At 39.0% G+C, this 20,747-nt stretch overlaps 1 protein-coding gene across 1 annotated transcript in view; it reads left to right on the forward strand.

Moving 5' to 3' along the window:
• tspan15 (tetraspanin 15) overlaps window positions 1–20,747 on the forward strand; it is a 50,418-nt gene that overhangs the window by 13,119 nt on the left and 16,552 nt on the right. The window contains exons 2-4 of the mRNA XM_034079719.2: window positions 10,146–10,331; window positions 11,720–11,794; window positions 15,366–15,461. Coding sequence (XP_033935610.1) covers window positions 10,146–10,331; window positions 11,720–11,794; window positions 15,366–15,461 — 357 coding nt within the window. The remainder of the gene's footprint in view (window positions 1–10,145; window positions 10,332–11,719; window positions 11,795–15,365; window positions 15,462–20,747) is intronic.

The raw sequence follows: 20,747 nt of genomic DNA on the forward strand, positions 1-20,747 counted from the left end.
CTAATTTAAATGAATGCAGCTTTGATGTATGCTAAAGTGACTGTAGATGGGGAAAGGAAGGCACGAAACACAGGACTGGACAGTTTTCAGATAATGTTCGACTGAATACATTTCTGTCTCATTCAGTTGTTTCTGTCGTTGTGCAGTGAGCTTTATTGACTTTTTTTCCAGAGAGAGTTTCTCTCCCACACACCTCCTTTGTTTACTTTTGTAACAAAATGATATCACTATGTTACACTCGCACTTCTATTGGCTAGTGCTCCGACACATTGTTTGTGATACGCTAAGGGGCGGGACATCTCTAAGTAGTTGACCAATCACAACAGAGGTACCACTAACCTACTAACCGGCTACCAATCAGAGCAGACACGGCTCTGGTTTCAGACAGAGATTTCTATGCAAATGAGTGGGAATGTAATACATCCTTCAGTTAGCAGGTAGCTTCTTGGTTTACGTTTTTAATTGGTGGCTCAAACTGAGAATCTCCACATGCAGCCAAGGGTTATAAAACAAACTAGCATCGTTATTAACTAGACGTTCAGACACTTGTTGCTGGGCTGTAATTAGCATCCATTAGCAGCTATACATTCCTTGTTGAAACTACTTGTATGTCAGTAGTACAAAACCAAATATGGCAATTGAGTAATGTACACTTCTATGTAAACACAAGAAAAGTAATGCCGCCATCAATATAGGGACAAAACTATTATTTATTTTTCAAAACATTTAACTAAATTGTGGCATAATTATGAATGGGCATCGATAACATTTTATTAACACCAATGCCATTGTACATTCTGCTTATCGGTTTGATTGTTAATTGTTTTGGTTATTGATTCCTGATCAGTTTTCTGTGGTGTTCAACTTCAAAGCAGCTGATTTATTATCTCTGGATCTAAACATGGTGTTTAATGTCTGCCACGATTTATTATCTCTGGATCTAAACATGGTGTTAAATGTCTGCCACGATGCTTCCAGTCGTGGAGACTGCAACCGTCAGAAAGACATGCCGGCTGATAAAAGGAACCGATAACTTCAATTCAGACAAATGGAAAAATCTGAAACATAACAATTATAACTATTAAGAAGCGAGAACCGGTTCCAGTTGTGAACCGGTTCTCGCTTCTTAATAGTTATAATTGTATCTATTGTAAATCTTCCCATGTAATTGAAGGTTTGTTGACCTTTATTTGCGAATGCTTGAAATTGTTTTTCTAGCCTCAAAGTTCTACCTGTTGTCCAGCCTCTTCTGCTATACTCTTATCAACATAATTCAGTTTCACAAAATGTATGGAAACAATGAAAACTGAAGACTTGAAATAGAAACAATAAAATAGACAGCGTAAAAGAAGTAGCTTTTGCTTTGTGTTTATGTGCACAATCTAACATCTTTCTGCTTCACAGCATCTATTGTTCTAAAATGTTCTTTGGTGAGACTTGAATTGATTATCTAATTATGTGGAAGATAAAAGAGCAGTTTGTGTGTGTGACTGTGTGTGAACTCTCACAGACAATACCGATTGCTCCCAGCAGATTTACTTTATTCCAAATTAAAGTGTTTCAAAGAACCTAATGAAAGAAATCTGTCATTTAAAAGAACTACTATTCATTATATGTTACTGCATCCCCCTCCAGTCTGGTGAACATGCAAATTATAATTGGACTGGAATTAGCTTTTATGGTGTCAGTGGCAGAAGTTTCAAACTGGAGGCTCCAGAGATTACTACAGAAAAGCCAATGCCAGTTTTTTCAAAGATTAAACAAGTCCAGAGCCTTGACAGCGCCTCTGTGAGTCTGCAGTTAGACACAGTGGTGCTTTGAGCTAACTGCTAACAATAACAACTCGAACACCCTGCTGCGGAGTAGGTTTAACGTTTACTGTTTTTAGCATCTTAGTTACCTGTGCTGGGCTAACATTTGCCAATAAGCACAAATATAGACTATATATATATATATATATATATATATATATAGAAGAGTATGAACTGCAGTGGTAACATTTTTATCGTATCTATTTTTCTTAAACTATAAATCATTTAATTAATTATAAAACAACCAAAACTGCCAGTAATGTATACCATATAGTCATTAAAGGCTGCTGGGTTGTTAACATGAACAATTGCATTCCAGTATACTAGGGATGTGCATCTCCATCACTGAGGCCGATGTGATGCGCATCTCGATACGTTGCCACGATACGATACATTAACGATACATTTGAAACACCAGGCGATGCGATACGATTCACCCCTGTTGCGATACAGTTTGATACGATTTGATTCAACATTATGCGATTCGGTGCGATACGATGCGATTCAACAAGATGCAAAAATAATGATACTTCAATTTGGTACGACAGAGGATTTTTGTTTTATTCCTTATATGCAGCAAATCATACATTAACAAAAAAGCGCTTTACATATTTGGTACTGCACATCCCATCATGCCGTTTATTTTTTTACCTTTAAAAGCTCTCCAGAGTACAGTACAATTGTATAACACCTCACAGTTACGGTACGTCCACACAGCAGCTTTTTGAAAATCTTGAAAATCTTGGAGCTGGGCGTGTCTGAAAGCGTGGGGATTTTTTGCGAGCAACGCGACCAACAACCAATCACATGAATCTCCCGCCCCCGACATACAAAGCAAAAAAAAACGGGGATTTTATGGCTAGCGCTTCTACTGTCAGATTTGCATAAACGTGATTTGATTGGCTGACGCTTCCAGCTCAGCTTCAAAAGTTGAACATTGCTCAACTTTTGAATCCTGGAAATCTTTGCTTCGCTCCCCCACAATGCAGTTCGGCGAAAAGCGAGGCAAAGTGACGTCATCCCCATTCAAAGTCAATGGGAAGGGTAGCGGTGGAAGATTCGTCTAACGGTACGTCCACACAGCAGCTTTTAACGGTACGTCCACACAGCAGCTTTAGACGAATCTTTTTATTTATTTATTATTGTGATGCTTTGAACTATTTATAGTGTATTATTATAATTATCCACATCTGTGCTCCCGGGTGTATCTGTGTTTTCTTCTTGTATGTTCCTGCCTGTGTACATGACAAATACGCTGCTGCTCATAACCAATTGCCCCTTGCGGGATTAATAAAGTTGTTGATTGATTGATTGATTGAAACACGTTTATGCAAATCTGACAGTAGAAGCGCTAGCCAATCAAACCGCGTGTAAGCAGGGAGAACCAGACCGCAGTTCATTTCCTCATATTCCAAACGAGAAATTACGGTAGCAAATCACCCGGTTCTTTACGACCAGAACTATTAACGGGATACAAACCGGAGGAACCAGGCATGGAGGGAGGTGGCAGAGACAGTGGGTGAAACTGGTAGGTGTTCGCCTGTTTGGGGAGTTTATATATATATATATATATTGCTCGCATAAAATCCCCGGGGTTTTTTGCTTTGTATGTCGGGGGCGGGAGATTCATGTGATTGGTTGTTGGTCGCATTGCTCGCAAAAAATCCCCAAGCTGTCAGACACGCCCAGCTCCAAGATTTTCAAGATTTTTGAAAAGCTGCTGTGTGAACGTACCGTAAAGCTGCTGTGTGAACGTACCGTAAAGCTGCTGTGTGGACGTACCATTAAACAATGTAAGGATGCATTGCTCATGATTAACAATGTGCAAATAACAGCTACCATAGTGCAATGCCCATACAGCTGCCAGCCTGATGTGCTTAACACTCATTCATAGGCTGACTCACCAGTGAGCAGAAAGCAGTGGGTTCTATATGAACAATAAAGAACACAAATAACCTTTCACAAACAGGTATTTCATAACCTTCATTTAAACTGTTATTGGCCGTCACATGCTGCTGTAAACTAAACACCACTCTCTGACAGAACACCTCACTGAGTGATTTAACTCATATGTCTAACTTTCAGGTTTCTCTTTTCAGCCGGAGACCCCATGTCGCCTCTGTCACTCTTTATGTGCGTCGCTAAATTCCTCGTACTACTTGTGTACTTTAAAGCGGCTCTGCATCTTTTACAATTTGCGAGCGATTTTTCAAGTTGACAGTCTGTAGTATATAGTGCCGCGCACATATACCATCAGGACGTTACTGATGGGGTGCGGCTGCGGAGTGATACTGTGTGTAATGTATGCAAGCCCGCATCTAGGACAGATCTATGTATCATGGCTGTAGACCTGTTGAGTAATAAAGATACCTCATACAAAGGTCTACGGATACCTTATTACTCTCCATGACCTACGGTCAACTATATAGCATAAAGGACTATTACACAGTCTTTCTTGAACAATCCGAAGTGTTGCCAAACGTTTGATTTGTAGGTATTTTTCGGTGCGCTGTGTTTCTCTTTCTCCTCAACTTCCGTGTGTGTTAACTGAGACTCTCGGCCTCCGTAGTGGGGAAGCAAATATCATAATCAAAGATCGTCTCTGCTGAGCGTTGACAAGATGAAGGGATTTTATTTGAATGAATCGGTTTTTTACCGATGCAAAGACGCTACGCAATCGATGCATCGCGAGTTCAACCCGGTTCAACCCAAACTGTAGCCGATTCTTTCACAAACAGTGACGTCACGAGCTACCCACAATGCAACACGCGCCATATATATATATATATATATATATAAATACGCCATTTTCCTGGAGGTGCAAATATCCTGGAAGTGCAAATATAAACAGCTAGCTAACGTAGCCAGGCAGAGCGCACTAGGTTTTCTTTCTGAATTAACGACCGAAGATATCGCTGCATGTCTTCGGATTACATCTCTGGACTTGAAGGGTGTGTTTTAGGTCGTTTCCAGCGTAAACTAGAGGTGTGTGTGTGTGTGTGTGTGTGTGTGTGTGTGTGTGTGTGTGTGTGTGTGTGTGTGTGTGTGTGTGTGTGTGTGGTGTGTGTGTGTGTGTGTGTGTGTGTGTGTGTGTGTGTGTGTGTGTGTGTGTGTGTGTGTGTGTGTGTGTGTGTGTGTGTGTGTGTGTGTGTGTGTGTGTGTGTGTGTGTGTGTGTGTGTGTGTGTGTGTGTGTGTGTGTGTGTGTGTGTGTGTGTGTGTGTGTGTGTGTGTGTGTGTGGGCAAGTTTATTTATATAGCACTTTTCAACGCAAGGCAATTCAATTTGCTTTACAAAAAAAAATGAAAGACATTAAGCATTAAAAAAGAAAAGCTAATAAAATAAACATTAAGGAAAAATATATGGATAAAAGTTACAGTGCAGTCTAAAATATGAATAGTTCAATTAAACATTACAAGAAAAAGTACATGGATAAAAGTTACGTGCAGTTTAAGATATGAATAGTTCAATTAAAAGCAGCGACAAAAAGAAAAGTCTTCAGCCTGGATTTAAAAGTAGTCAGAGTTAGAGCGGACCTGCAGGTTTCTGGGAGTTTGTTCCAGATATTTGGAGCATAATAACTGAACGCTGCTTTACCATGTTTAGTTCTGACTCTGGGGACAGAAAGCTGACCAGTCCCTGAAGACCTGAGATCTGGATGGTTCATAATTTAGCAGGAGGTCAGTAATGTATTTTGGGCCTAAACCATTCAGTGCTTTATAAACCAGCAGCAATATTTTGAAATATATTCTTTGACACACAGGAAGCCAGTGTAAAGACTTCAGAACAGGAGTGATGTGATCCACTTTCTTAGTGTTAGTGAGGACTCGAGCAGCGGCGTTCTGAATCAGCTGCAGCTTTCTAATAGATTTTTTAGTGAGACCTGTGAAGACACCATTGCAGTAGTCCAGTCTACTGAAGATAAAAGCATGGACAAGTTTTTCCAAATCCTGCTGTGACATTAGTCTTTTAATCCTAGATATATTCTTTAGGTGATAGTAGGCTGATTTAGTAACTGTTTTAATGTGACTGTTGAAACTCAGGTCAGAGTCCATGACTACACCTAGATTTCTGGCTTTATCTGTTGGTTTGAACATTGCAGACTGAAGCTCAGCGCTAACTTTTAAACGTTCTGCCTTGGCTCCAAAAACCATTACCTCAGTTTTATCTTTGTTTAATTGGAGAAAGTTCTGACACATCCAGTCATTGATTTGTTCAATGCACTTACTCAGTGTTTGAATTGGAGCATAGTCTCCTGGTGAAATTGTTACGTAAATGTGTGTGTCATCTGCATAGCTATGGTAACTTATTTTGATGTTCTTCATTATCTGAGCCAGTGGTAGCATGTAGATGTTAAAGAGAAGAGGCCCCAAGATGGAGCCTTGAGGAACCCCACATGTCATATTTGTCAACTCGGATGTGTATTTACCTATAGAAACAAAGTTGTTTCTATCCTTTAAGTAGGATTTAAACCAATTTTAGAACTGTTTCCGAAAGTCCCACCCAGTTTTCCAGTCGGTCTAGTAATATGCTGTGGTCAACAGTGTCAAACGCAGCACTGAGATCTAATAATACTAACACTGAAGTTCTGCCACTGTCTGTGTTTAAGTGGATGTCGTTAAAGACCTTTACAAGAGCAGTCTCAGTGCTGTGGTTTGGACGAAAGCCTGACTGGAACACAACTATTTAAATGCAAGAAATTACTCAACTGTTGAAAAACAACTTTTGCAATGATTTTACCTAGAAATGGCAGGTTTGATATGGGCCTGTAATTGTTCATTACTGAAGCATCTAGATTATTCTTTTTTAAGAGCGCTTTAATGACTGCAGTTTTCAGGGCCTGTGGAAAAATACCTGAGTGAAGAGATTTGTTTACTATATGAAGTAGTTCTGAGGCCATGCAGGGCAAAACATCTTTGAAAAATCCTGTTGGAATAATATCAAGGCAGCAGGAGGAGGATTTCAGAAGTTGAATAATGTCCTCTAGGTTTTTATCATTAATCTGATGGAACTGTGTCATGGTGCTTGAATTGTTATTAGGTGGACACAGAGAGAACACATTTGCTGTTCCTGATGCAGAGGCACTGACTGCTTGTCAGATTTTCTGAATTTTGTCAGTGAAGAACGAGGCAAAATCATTGCACGCCCTGGTGGTTAGAAATTCAGAGGCTACTGACACTGGGGGGTTAGTTAGTCTGTCGACGGTAGCAAACAAGGCACGTGCGTTGTTTTTGTCTTTGGTAATGATGTCAGAGAAGAATGATTGTCGTGTGTTTTTCAATTCCAAATTATAAAGGCCAAGTCTCTCTTTATAAATTTCAAAGTGAACCTGGAGATTTGTTTTTCGCCACCTGCGTTCAGCTTTTCGACATTCTCTTTTTTCTGTTTTAACGGTCATGGCCTTTCTCCATGGAGATATTTTCTTCCCAGTCACTTCCTTTACCCTAATTGGAGCAATGGCATCTATAATATTTTTAATTTTTGAATTAAAATGATCTACTAGCTCATTTACTGAGGTGTTAGCAGGGGCAAGTGTGGAAGAAAAATTCTGAGTAAACATTTCCCTAGTATTTTCAGTTAAATATCGCTTTGTGGTTACCTCTTTTTGAACACTTGTGTGAACAGAAATAGAGCTCTCAAAGAAAACACAGGAATGGTCAGAGAGTGCAACATCAGTCACCACAACCTTAGAGATATTCAGACCCTTTGAGATAATTAAGTCCAGAGTGTGCCCCTTATTGTGCGTGGTCTCCGTCACATGCTGAGTTAGTCCATAGCTATCAAGAACACAAAACAGTTCTTTAGTCCTTCTGTCCTGGGGGTTGTCAACATGGATGTTAAAATCACCAACAATGACTAGACGGTCAAAGTCAATACACACTATAGACAGCAGTTCAGTAAGGTCATCAAAAAAGCTTGCACAGTATTTGGGTGGCCTATAGATATTTAGGACGGGCGGTGGGGACTCCTCCGTGTGTTTCAAAGGTCTCCCATAATCAGAAATAATTCCTCAGGCGGGTGCAGTGATACTTCTTCAGGGTTTTCTGCGCGATGTGTTGTGTCTTTCTCCTGTTTTGATTCCTCTTGCCGCTTGTCCTTGGCAGAGGGAACAGATTGATGACGCAGGCAGTTGAATATGTTAGAGATAAACAATTTCACTCCTGACTTGTTCAGGCAAACTCCATTTGCCTTGAAAAGATGTCTGTGGTCCCAGAAAAAGTTAAAATTGTCAATAAAATGCACAGAATGGTCAGTACAGGCAGTTGAAAGCCAAGTGTTCAGTGCAAACAATCTGCTGAATCTCTCCACTCCTCTTCTGACTGGCGGTAGAGGGCCACTGATGAACACCTCTGCATTTAGAGAGCTGGCAGTTTCCAACAAACATTTAAAGTCTTTTTTCAGCACTTCTGACTCTTGTTTCACAACATCATTTGTTCCAATGTGCAGTACCATATTCTTCACAGTTGGATGTTCAGCCCCAATATGCAGGATCTTCTCAGCCAAGTCAGAGACCGTATCCTTGGGAAAACGGAGTACTTTGGTGTTGTTCTTACTACACAGACCTTATACATCTCTTACAGCAGAGTCACCCACAATCAGAGTTTCAGGCCCAGTCGTTAGCTTTCCCTCTAGCCTTTTACTTTTGGAGTAGCTATTGGTCCTTACCCTGCTGTGTGAAGAGGACGGGTTATCCAGGTCATCAGAAAGAGATCTCCGGCTCTTGGTCAGCGGAGCGTATCTGTTCTGGATTGGCACACTTGATGGTTTAGGAGGATTTTTTGTAATTCTCCCTTTAGCAGCTGTCCACTGCTGTTTAGGGGTTGAAGAGGCGCTCTTCCTGGGTGATAACAATGCAGGCCAGCCGGTCGCATCACATATTTCAGACGTTAAGACGTCTTTCACACACACATACAGGTATTGGGCCGAGGGCGACACCGTACTTCCGGTATCCGCCGTTTTACGCGAGGTGCAAGCAGCCGTACACCGTCTAGGTGTTGCTAAGCTTCCTGTACTGAATATCATAGTCTATTGCCTTAATCAATATCTAGTCAACTCTAAAATACCACATATATGCAATGGCATGATAATATTATTGTCACAAGTGGGGTATTCACCTGGTGTTTCCAGAAATTAGACGTAGATGCAGCCAAAATCGACGAAGGCCACTGTCGTTTTTCCATACATCTGCAGGCAGTCTGTAAGGGCAATCCGACAACCCACACAGCTCTAGTTTACGCTGGTAACGACCTAAAACACACCTCTCAAGTCCAGAGATGTAATCCGAAGACATGCAGCGATTTCTTCGGTCGTTAATTAAAAAAAAAAACTAGTGCGCTCTGCCTGGCTACGTTCGCTAGCTGTTTATATTTGCACTTCCAGGATTTTTGCACCTCCAGGAAAATGGCGTATTTATATATATATATATATATATGGCGCGTGTTGCATTGTGGGTAGCTCGTGACGTCACTGTGTGTCGGCGAGATTTTGAGTGGATGTTTGATTAGTCTCAATAATCTCTTATTTTATCTCTCACTGTGCCTTTTATATTAGTAACAGAACATTTCCATATAATGCAGGTCTTTATTTAGCTGAATAAAATAAATACCCAGCATAATTTGTTTAAGTAAAACCTTTGTCTTATTCCTGATTTTAAGTCATCAAAAACTTGTATTAATAAAATGGAAATGTAACAACTATGAAGCCCCACTTCTGATCAAATCAAATCAAGTTTTATTTATATAGCACAATTATAAACGATTTTTGGTCAAGCCAAAGTGCTGTACATATAATAAAATTAGCCTACAGTAGAGACACTTTACAGCAAATACAACAGCACAGATTGTTCAGAATATCAGTATGAGAAAAACGACACCCTGTGTCCTTAGACCCTCTGTCCTTAGACCCTCACATCGTACAAGGAAAAACTTCCAGAGAAAAACCCACAGTTTAAGGGGGGAAAAAATGGGAGAAACCTCAGGGAGAGCAACAGAGGAGGGATCCCTCTCCCAGGACGGACAGACGTGCAATAGATGCTGTGTGTAAATCGAAGAGATAATACATTTTACAGCATATAGACCGACTGTTAGGAAATGCATGTGTCTGTAATAAGAAGATGAATCCACGAGGATGTCAGCTCATGATCATATGTGTAGATCCGATATTAAAACCTGTTGACCCTGGGACTTTCCTCTAGCTTCTTTCACACATAACCTGTTGATCATTTATCCAGCTAAGTGATTGCTATGAAATTGCATGAATATAGTCACCAGCTTGTTTTTTCCTTCATATTCAACCTCGCTTTTTTTATCCTAACAGCTTCTTATTGTGTTTTCAGTTGATAGGTGGCTTCATCCTGGCCATTGGCATCTACGCTGAGGTGGAGAGACAACGCTTCAAGACTCTGGATGGAGTGTTTTTGGCCCCGTCGATAATCCTGATCCTTCTAGGAATCATCATGTTTATTGTTTCACTCATTGGAGTCCTGGGTTCACTGAGGGATAATATAACGCTTCTGAAAGTGGTGAGTGGTATGCCAAGTGATTTATCTTTTTGAAGGAATGTGGCTACTACGATGCTTTTGTATCTTGTATTCATTTTTATTTTAAGAATGACACACTAGAACAATCCATGCTTTCACTTCTTAGTTACAAAGTAGAATTTAGTTTTTTGTGGGATGGGGAAAGCGGATACTGTGCAGATAAAGAACATATTCCTAAAGATGCAAACACAAATATATTAGAGGGTTAAATTCCTGTTGTCTTGTGTGCTATGACCTGCAACAAATTGATAATGAAACACAGTACCTCAGAGATTGAGAAAGTCACCTGTCGGGGCGTGACATGTTTCACCTGCAGATCGTGTCAGTGAGTGACAACGCTGCAGCCCCCCGGGGTCGGCCTGGTTTTCTCGGTGATGTCTCTTGAACATGTCGAAGCATGTTTCCTGCAATGTTAGTGAAGTTGTGTGTTAGTCTGCCATGGTCCTGTAGTTTCACATGAAGTTGTTACTCGCTGAAATATTGCATAGAAGGGACATTCATCCTTGTATATGTGATGGTTTTAAATTGTGAGGTACACAGGTAAATTATGCAAGCCATCATATGAATTTGGGTTTACAGTGTGTGCAGGTATATTATAGTTTTTGCCATCAGGAGTCATTTGAAGTTAAACAGTAGTTCACTTCGGGCATGGGACCATATGCTTTCCTTTTTACGCTTAAGCTTTTAGGGATTTAAATACAGTGGGGGGAAGAAATTAAGAATTTAAATAAGTTTTTGCTGTAGAAAACAGGCGGCCTCTCATGACCGCAAAACAAAGCACATCACAGGTTGAGGGTTGTGACAAGCCTGTGGCACAAGACGTCATATTGTTTATTTATAAAAATAGAAAACAGACTTTGGTGCCCATCTTCGAAGTAATATTTGTAACTCTGAGGAGACATGGTGCCTCAACGGATGTATAGCTTTGAGGCTGTCTCTAAATGTATTGATAACTTAACTCAAAGAATATACAGTGGCTTTCAAAAGTATTCAATCCCCTTGAAAGTTATCAGATCTGTCTGGAAAACAAATAAATTCAAACACATTTTTCCAGTCAATATGTTTATAGCAAACTCTGAGACTTTATCTTAAAGGCCAAAATTAATTGTGTCAGCAGATCTTTTAAAGAAAATTAAATGTTAGGCCACCTTTTGACTGCAGCCTAAAGTATTTTGGGCTAAGTATCTAGCAGCTCGACACACTGTTTAAAGAGATTTCCGACCATTCCTCTGTAGATTGGCTCAAAGTTTGTAAAACTGGTTGGAAGACGCTTCTGGACCACAACATGTTATATTATGAATAGAAATATTACATTTGAAGTGTATAAGTCAAAGGTGTATAATGGCTCTTCCTCTTCTGTTTGCTCACAGTTCATGTACACCCTCTCTGTGTGTCTGATCCTGGAGCTGCTGGGAGGAATATTGGCGCTGGTGTTTCGGAACCAGGTGAGCGTCCACAATGTTGATCAAGTCAAAGTCAACTTTAATGTCAATCTTTCAGTTTGTGTGTACAGACGGAGAGATCGAAATTACGTTTCCAACATTCTCGAATACAAAAATACAATTATACAATATACAGATATGTATACAAATATGTACAACATATGTATATCCTATACACAATAAACAGACACATGTACACTACACACATGCACACATTAAGATAAAAAAACAGAAGAACACTCCTAGAATGGAAATCTTCTATACCACCTAAAGCATCTCAATGGCTTAAAGATCTAATGTTGTACCTGAACTTGGAGAAGATTAAATATAACCTGAGGGGCTCCTCAAAACTATTTGAATCTGTCTGGGGCTCTATGATAGCCTACATAGCTGAACTTAAGACACTACATTAAGGAGAAAGAGGGGGAACTACGAATGTATGTTTTTTTTGTTTTTGTTTTCTTTGTTTTTTTTTTCTCCTTGTGTCTCTTTTTATATTAATTTTTATTTTTTTTATTTATTTGTTCCGTCTTTGTATGTATGTATGTAGGTAGGTACGTGTATGTATGTGCATGTGAACATGTGGGTATACATATGAGTATATGGGTACAAGTATTACTGTTACTATTCTTTATTCCCTTATCTATACATTTTCTTTTAATATTATCTTCTATATTACTTTACTTTTACCTATACAGGTATCTATCTTATTTATTTAGTTAGTTATTTATTTTACTAGCTAGGACCGGGAGGGAGGGAAAAGGGAAAAATAAATAAAAATATTGACTGTATAAATGTAAACTCATTGTGCCTGACTCAATAAAACAAAAGTATAAAAAAAAAAAAAAAGATAAAAAACACAACAATCAATATATACAAGTTAACAGTCACTTCAATATCAACATCTTTGGTGCAAGATTGACCATAGAATGTGCATTTATTGCAAGATTGTCCATAGCAGCGTAAACAAATAAATACGAATAACCAGAGAGTTAGAAACATACAGCACGTTTAAATTGTATCTCCTGTGTGGGCAGGAGATACAATTTACCTTGCATGGCAGCTGTGCAATAGAACAAGATCACTTGAAAGTCCATCTTGTCGTAATAATGCAAATGCGGGGGCTTTCATCAGTGGGCGTGAAGCTCAACGTTCTTGCACTGTTGCCTCATGCAGAGATAGATGGAGACTAAGAAGATATTTATTTATATGGAAATCTTTTAGATTACTTTAACTACACAGGGTGGTACAAAAGAATGAACCGCGACCAATCTGATATAGTGGAATAGAATATATTAAAGTACATTTATATAATTATGATAATCATTCTTCAAACACCTTATCGCATATTTTAGATCAAAGATAAAGCCATGCAAGTTAGTAATTAGATTTCATCCCACTTTTTCTACTTTAATGGATATTTCAGTGACACGGCATTAAACAGGATTATTTCCACATATTTCGGGTAATTTCTCGGAAATGTACAGGGACAGTATCATCATAATTGATCCCTTTTTTAAAGATGATATCATTATCATTAAAATGGTATCGTTATGCTGATGAATTGTTTTGCTTCCCTGACCTGTCCGTGTGTTTCTGTGTCTTTTGTATTCACCTCTGTCTTTCTCACATCTAAAATGTCTCTCACATCCTTTCTTTGTCTTACTCTCTATTTTTGTCTTCAGTTTTGGATCTCATTCATAGCAATAACATCCATTAATGTTTCTGTGCATACTAACACAGCCGGATATGTTGTATTTATGCAGCGGTGACTAGTCAAGCAGCATTCTTGAGTTGCATTCACGCTTCGGGGGGGGGGGTAAAGAAGACATGAAGTGACCAGAATCCCTAAATAATTATCTGACGTGTTAAAACTGGAAGTTATCAATTGATTTGGAATTACTTTTTTATATAAAACAAACAATTCATCACAGTTATCAGGGTTAGTGACGGTCCTGAACGATACAAAACATTTTTCCCAGTCTTTCTGGTAAAGGATCGTTTTTTGATTTTCTGAGGGAGAAAGAAAGGGTTGTAGAATTCTTTCTTTTTATCAACTGTTAAAAAGCGTTGGTAAGGACATTACAAATACTAAGTGTTCCTACATTATGCTGACTTCCTTTAGTTGATTATAATAACATTGAAATCCGGTCATGCTTCTTGTCATGAACATACGTATCTGCATGAAACTCCACATTTGCATCTAAATAAGAAGGCAAGCCACTGTATCCTTCATCGTTTTGTTTCCTGCTAAACTTTTATATTAGATATGTACCTGCTGTAGCTGGCATAAGCATAAGTATGTTGTGTGATTAAGAACAACTCTGTGTGAACCTAATCTTTGTTTCCATTATGACATTTTATGAAAGTCATTTGTAGAAGTGAACATAAAAATCTAGATCCAATTTTGGCACATGTCATTTACACGAACATCACGTTAGAGCTGACAAATAGGTTCTCGGATTTAAATGTTTTAATTAATAACATCAGTTTTCTTGATAAAAAGATCTGTCATAGATATCTTAATGTGGCCCAGTGGGGAAAAAAGGCTTGAGTATCAGTGTCTCATTTCTCCACTTTTTAATGCTTTCAACCGTCTCCCTCAATTGAATAACGGCCGTCTTGGAACACATCTTTGCAATAATATCGTGTGGTGCATTTGAATGTTTATGCAACGTTGCAAAACCAAATGATCAGCATAATGATTTTTACATTTCAGAACTAATGGCAGTTCTATTTAAGATCCCATCAAACCCAGCTTCTAATATGTCATATCTTAACTTCATTGCCTCATTTGGAAAGATATGGCTGTGCTTTCAAATAAGATTTCATTTTCTTTCCCCTCATTTCCATGAACACTGTGTTTAAGATCATAATGCCATGTGAGCTCATAGCGAGTTCTTTAATAATGATAAAGTGTCTCAAAGGGAAACGATTCAGTGGACTAACTCGGAGTCTAGATAACTGCTTATTTTAATGTGTTTTAAATATGGCGGCGTTGCACATAATGCAGTAGATTCACTGTGAATATCTGATATGTTCAGCGGAGAAGAAAGAGAAATGTAATGAAAAAATAAGTGCCTTTACGCTCTGCAACTCTCAGGAGGGGAGCAGTCTCAAGTTGGTTGTTAGTTTTAAAGAGAAAAATGACGGAGAATATTTAGGCCTGAATGGCTCAATGCTTTTTCTATCCTCTTCTCTAATGAAGTATAAATAACACTGATGTATCCAAAACAAAGAGTGAAGTGAAATAAGTGGAATAGTTCCCTAAATGAAAAGCTCTCCATGACTGTACCTAATGGACTTTAAAGTTGCAAATATTTATTCTCAGTCTCTGGATAGACCGATGCATTAACCTAACATGACCCCGCCGCACCAGATTGTGACTGACAGATGTGAGCTGTCAAACTGTCATCATTTGATATTCCAGTTCAGTGGATCAGTCACCTTGAGAAATTGGAGCATTTCCTCTGGAGAGCTGCCTGTGTGACAAAACACATGTGTTAACATGACGTCCTTCATCCAATTGAATCACAACCTGTTTCTTTTTTGTTGGTTTTTCTCCCTCTTACAGACAGTGGGGCTACTGAACAAAAACATCCGAAAAGGCATCGTTAACTACTATGACGACCTTGACTTCAAAAACATCATGGACTTTGTGCAGAGGAAGGTAAGGTTGTCATTTAGTGTCTTTATAATGATGTCATAATGCAATGCATGACTCACAATATGAATGCATTACACAGCAAGTCAGGACTTGAAATGAAATGATCGCAGCTAGTTGTTTTCAATATAATCAGATAACTGTGCGGAGCCATCCAACTGCACCTGCCTCACACAGCCTGAAACCAAAAGATCTCATCACCAACTTTGTATTAAGCACAATGGGTTGCAGTGTTTGGGGTCAGCAGACATTTCCCACTTGGAAAGTAAGATGCAGCCTGCGGCAAACTCCACTGATATTAGGAAGAAGAGAAAAGACAAACGATGTCTCAGTCTGCAGGCTAAATGCCACATGCTATTAAGGAATGTGCAAAATGACCACACCAGCACCAGTTCCAGCGGAGCAGGATTGTTTCCTGATTGAATGATATTTAGGCCGCTTGAAGGCCAGAACGTTTTGGCTGTTGTTGTGTGGAAGGTAATTTGGTGCTTTAGCGAGCACCTGCCTCAGTTTGAATCACTTTACAATGAAACTGGTCAGCTTTAAAATATAAGATTGGATTGTGAAGGTCTAAACTTCCACATATTTTCAGTAGACATGTCACAGTACAAAGAAGTCACAGTTTGGTTCATATTCTGGTTTAAACTCTCATTTCATCTTTCTTTTAATTTATTCTGAACAGACAGTTGTGGCAAAGTGTCCTTCGCCATCCTCTTGCTCGGGGGTGAAGTAATATTTTTCCCTCCGGCGTTTGATCAACTTTATTCATTATCAAAGGAATGAAAGGAACATTTTCAATACTTCTGTATTACAATCTACAAACAATAAACACACACTTTCTCAAAAAGGCACGGCTCACAGTAGGCTATGGACTGAAAAGCATTCCTTACAATATGAAATTAAACATAGAAACAAATATATACTATTGTAAATTATACAATCAGTGCATTAGTTGAGTTTGAATTAGTTCCATCTTAATGTGATGGAAAAGTCCTGCAGAGTTTTTCAGTGTTGAACTCTTACAGAAAGATAAGACAAGAAAGACAATATGAAAACAGTGACGATGTGAAAAGGGTCGCTAATATAGATGAACCTACAGAGCATTGGGTCTCTCAAACGTCTGTCATAGCATTTACCAGGTGTATGTTTCCAGGGGAAAAGCTTCTGAACCCCACTGCACATTGCCTGCTCAGCACTACACAGCAGACTTTCACAGTTAGAGACTAACTGATGAACATAGTAGAGCGTTGAGCTGCCAAAGAGTCATATATTTCCCTCAGGAGATGATGGAGACCAAAACCAGAGCTAAAAGGGAGTGATTGTTGAACACACATTTACCAGGCTGGGATAAACACAACTCAAATGAATCTGTTGATGAAAAGACTCTCTGCCATCTGCATCAAAAGTTTCACAAATGCAGGAAATAGTAGTTTGCCATATTATTTTGGTATGTCATCCAGTCGACAATTTCATCAGTGTGTGCTTTGGAGTGTGCTACTTCCAAAGCAATTCCACTTCATTATCCCTTCAAACACAAGAAGGCCAGCTTGCTTTGGTAGCAGATTTTCTTTTAATGTTTGTTCTGTAATGGGAGTTCTTAACTCACTGGCACTCTGATCTGCTCCTATATTACGACAAACAGCCTCAGTGATGGTGGAAAGCCATTTGCCAGCAGCGGTTATATCTCACAGTATATTTTTCCTGTGACTGTGTCAAGCTGCTGCTCGTGTCCTGCTGTATAAGAGATCTAAGGGTTTTCTAGAGGACTGAAAGAAAATGTTAGTGTGGACTGAGACTGATTCCACTCTTAAATGGACTTTGCCGATTGATCTGGGAACATATTAGCACTCAGGATATAAGAATGAACCAATGTTTGTTGACTCGAGTTTTGCAGGAAGGCTAAACGTAAAGTTTTGCTACCGAGGTAGTTTCATCAGACAAGCTAACGTGCGTCAGTTAGATAAACAAAGCGGCACCTCAGTGGATTAAAGCTTTGGCTTAGTCTTTACAATCTGTATTTGTGAGGACAATATCTGAATGTGGCCGTGTGTTTTGTTGAGTAAATGAGTCAAAGGTGACGCATGTTTTCATGGTTGTAAACAATGGAAATAAATCTCTGCGTGGTTTGGTGACTGGACATTATGGAAAATGTGCAGTTCTTACCGTGTTTTGTTCCCCGTTCTTTTAAGTGTGACTTGGTATCATATAGAATTATTTAATTATCTTGAATGTTGTTTAAATGTTTATTGTTATACTGAATCTGAATATGCTATTGGGAAAAAGTGAAACCGAAACAAAAAATAAGGCTTGAGCCTGTAGTTCTCAGAAAACCGGTTGAACTATAGCAAATCAGAGCAGGGACAAACACTTTTACCTTTTGGAAGTGTTCACACTTTTTGATTATACCTCACACTCTGTAAAATGCAGCCCTAAGGAACTCTGATTCTCAGTTGCCAAAGCCCACCTGTTAGCTTTTTGATTAAAGGTCACCTATTTTGCTATTTTTAGGCAATAGCATAGGTCTCAGATATATAAAAAACATGTCTATGAAGTGTTTTGCTCAAAATACCAAACAGATCACCCACTCTAGCCATGCCTCATATCCCTCTATTTCACTTCCTGTTTCAAAAGTGGTGATTTTGGGTATAAAGCTTTAAAAAAAAAAAGAGGAGGAGGCTGAGCTCATGCGGGACCCGGCAGCTACTGTCTAAACTAAATACTGCCGTGATGAAACGCTATATCATGGATCATCAAGGATTATTTCTGAAACAGTATGGAGCTCAAAGGCTTTCTCTCTTGCCGGTTTATACCACAAGGTGAGTTCCTTTTTATTACCTGCTTCTTCGCACACATGCTCTCCTACAGGTTAGCTCTGAGTGTTAGCAATGCTAATGTAAACACCGACCATATTACGTCCAAAACAGTCGGGCATTGTTTCTGATAGCAACGTTTCTGATTGGGCCGTGGGTCCACATTTACGATATTACGTCATATCGGACCCAAATCTGGATCAGCTCCGTTGTAGCCCCGTTTTTAGAGATTTGGGTACGGAGGAAAAGAGAGAGGGTTTTATTTTCTGACGCTGCGTGAGTTCCCCGACACACCGGGGACACATATTTATGTATAAAAGACATAAAAGTGCATTTGACGATGTAGCTCTAAATTGTTTCAGGTGTTCATCAACAGGAAATGAAAAAAAGATCCCGGAGCCAAAAAACGAAACTATGAATTAGTGGCAGGTCATATTATATGCTGTATAAAGTACATTTCAAGCTGACCTTTTATATCCACTCTCTAATGGGACAGTGACAGTTATTCCACCAGGAATGGCTGCCTTAGGCTTCAACACTCAGAAAGACAGCGAGTTCCTTTATGTGCTCACAATTACATAGATAATCAGAAAAGTAATCCTAAACCACTTCTGGTTCTTATTGCTAGAAACTCAACAGAGGGAATTGAAGTAACTCTAGACACCCGCCCATGCCATCAATCGTGAATTCATCTTGAAGTTACAGCGTTCAGTGTTGTTACACCCGTTGAATCAGGATGTTCTGTTTTTATATCAAGAAGTCTTGCAGCAGTACAAACAACAAAGCCATTTGGTCGTTTCAACAGACACTGACTTAATTTGCCAAGCGCTGTGTGTTTGTTAGTGTGACACAAAATGTGATCGTGCATATTTATAGGTTCATTTGGGATTCATCACAGGAGGCTTTGGTGGCATTTGGGCAAAGCAGGGCTAAGCAATTGGATTTACAAAGCACATTTTAACATGAGAAACACAATGTGTTTACATTAAAATGCATATAAAAAACAAGTAGTTTGTGTTTATGAATGTAATGATAAAATATCTACAGGAAAAGCAATAACGGAAGACAGTACAAGAACAATTTAATAAATCCTAAACACACACACACACACACCCACACACACACACACACACACACACAACCACAATGATCAACCGTCAAAGCTCAGTGAAAGATAGAAGGCTTTTGATTTCATGTTATCAGTAACGCATTTTGGATCTGTGTGATGATCTCAGAGGTCTGAATGCTAATCCCCTTATGCACTAATACAATTCATAAATTAAATCCCATGTGTTCCATAAATTGATTATAATGCATTAAAGCCAAGCCAGGCATTTATTTAGTCCCATGTGGAGTAACATGCTGTTTCTTCTGGGAAGAGGTAAATAACAATAAAGCTATGTAATGTCATCTGTGCAATCTTGGCATATGGCATTATGAGTGAAATGTTTAAAGTGATAATCATATATCTTCTCATTTTACAGTACCCTGGAACAGATGAAAAACATACACAATCTATGGAGAAAACCAAACAAAAATATTAGAAATGGGCCTGTAATACAGTTATTTTAAATGTAACGGTGAATCTCTCTGAAAAAAAAAACAAAGTTGTTACTCTGTTGTCTGTTATTGACATCTGGATTCATGTAATTAGCGGCCGGGGATTGATCAAAGTGTGCCGATCCATCAGAGGAGGCAGCTTTAACGTTGAAACAGTCCGTCATTCACGTGGTACGATAGCATTTTTGTCTGGTTGTATTACTGTAGCCCCACTGTTGTTGGCCGCTCTTATCATCACAGAGATACACTTATACATCATTATCTTCCCTTTAAGCACCATTGTGAGGAAGGCTCATAGTTATTATGTGACATCAGTAGTCTGTCAGTTTGTGGCATTACAAGTGCTTTACCTCATTGATAACATGACAATCCCCGCCCTGAAGCATGAGCCTGTAAGGCATCACTACACTTCAAATGTCAAATTACAATGTACAAGGCACTGAAGGTGGACTGGAGGTGAAAATATAAGTGTTTTTGTTTTTGAGTTTTCTATGTTTAGTTGTTATCAGTGTGAGGCTGCCTCAGACGTTACATCCTTCTTTGGCAGTGCAGTTACTGTAATCTCAACCCTTCCCGTACTGGAGGTAGTGTCTGCTGTTTAAGAACATTTACTGACACAATTGTTTTTCTTCATATGCTATTTTTACGATATCTGAACAACGATACAAAAGTCATGAACTGCATTGCCTTTTTTATTGATTCAGTCAACAGATTTATGTGAGGACTAAGCAGATAATATGTGGGAAGCAAGTCCTGTCAGAAATACAAAGAAAGTAGGTAGGAGAGGGAACGAAGATGAAAATGAGGGCAGGAATGTAATATATAAGCTTGAAATAAATAAATGTGTTGTTGCCTACAGTTCAGATTGATGAGAAATAGAAGAGATTATGTGTATACTTCATGTATTTTCTACTGAGAGAAA

This window comes from Pseudochaenichthys georgianus, chromosome 3 (genome assembly GCF_902827115.2).
Source record: "Pseudochaenichthys georgianus chromosome 3, fPseGeo1.2, whole genome shotgun sequence".
NCBI lineage: Eukaryota > Metazoa > Chordata > Actinopteri > Perciformes > Channichthyidae > Pseudochaenichthys > Pseudochaenichthys georgianus.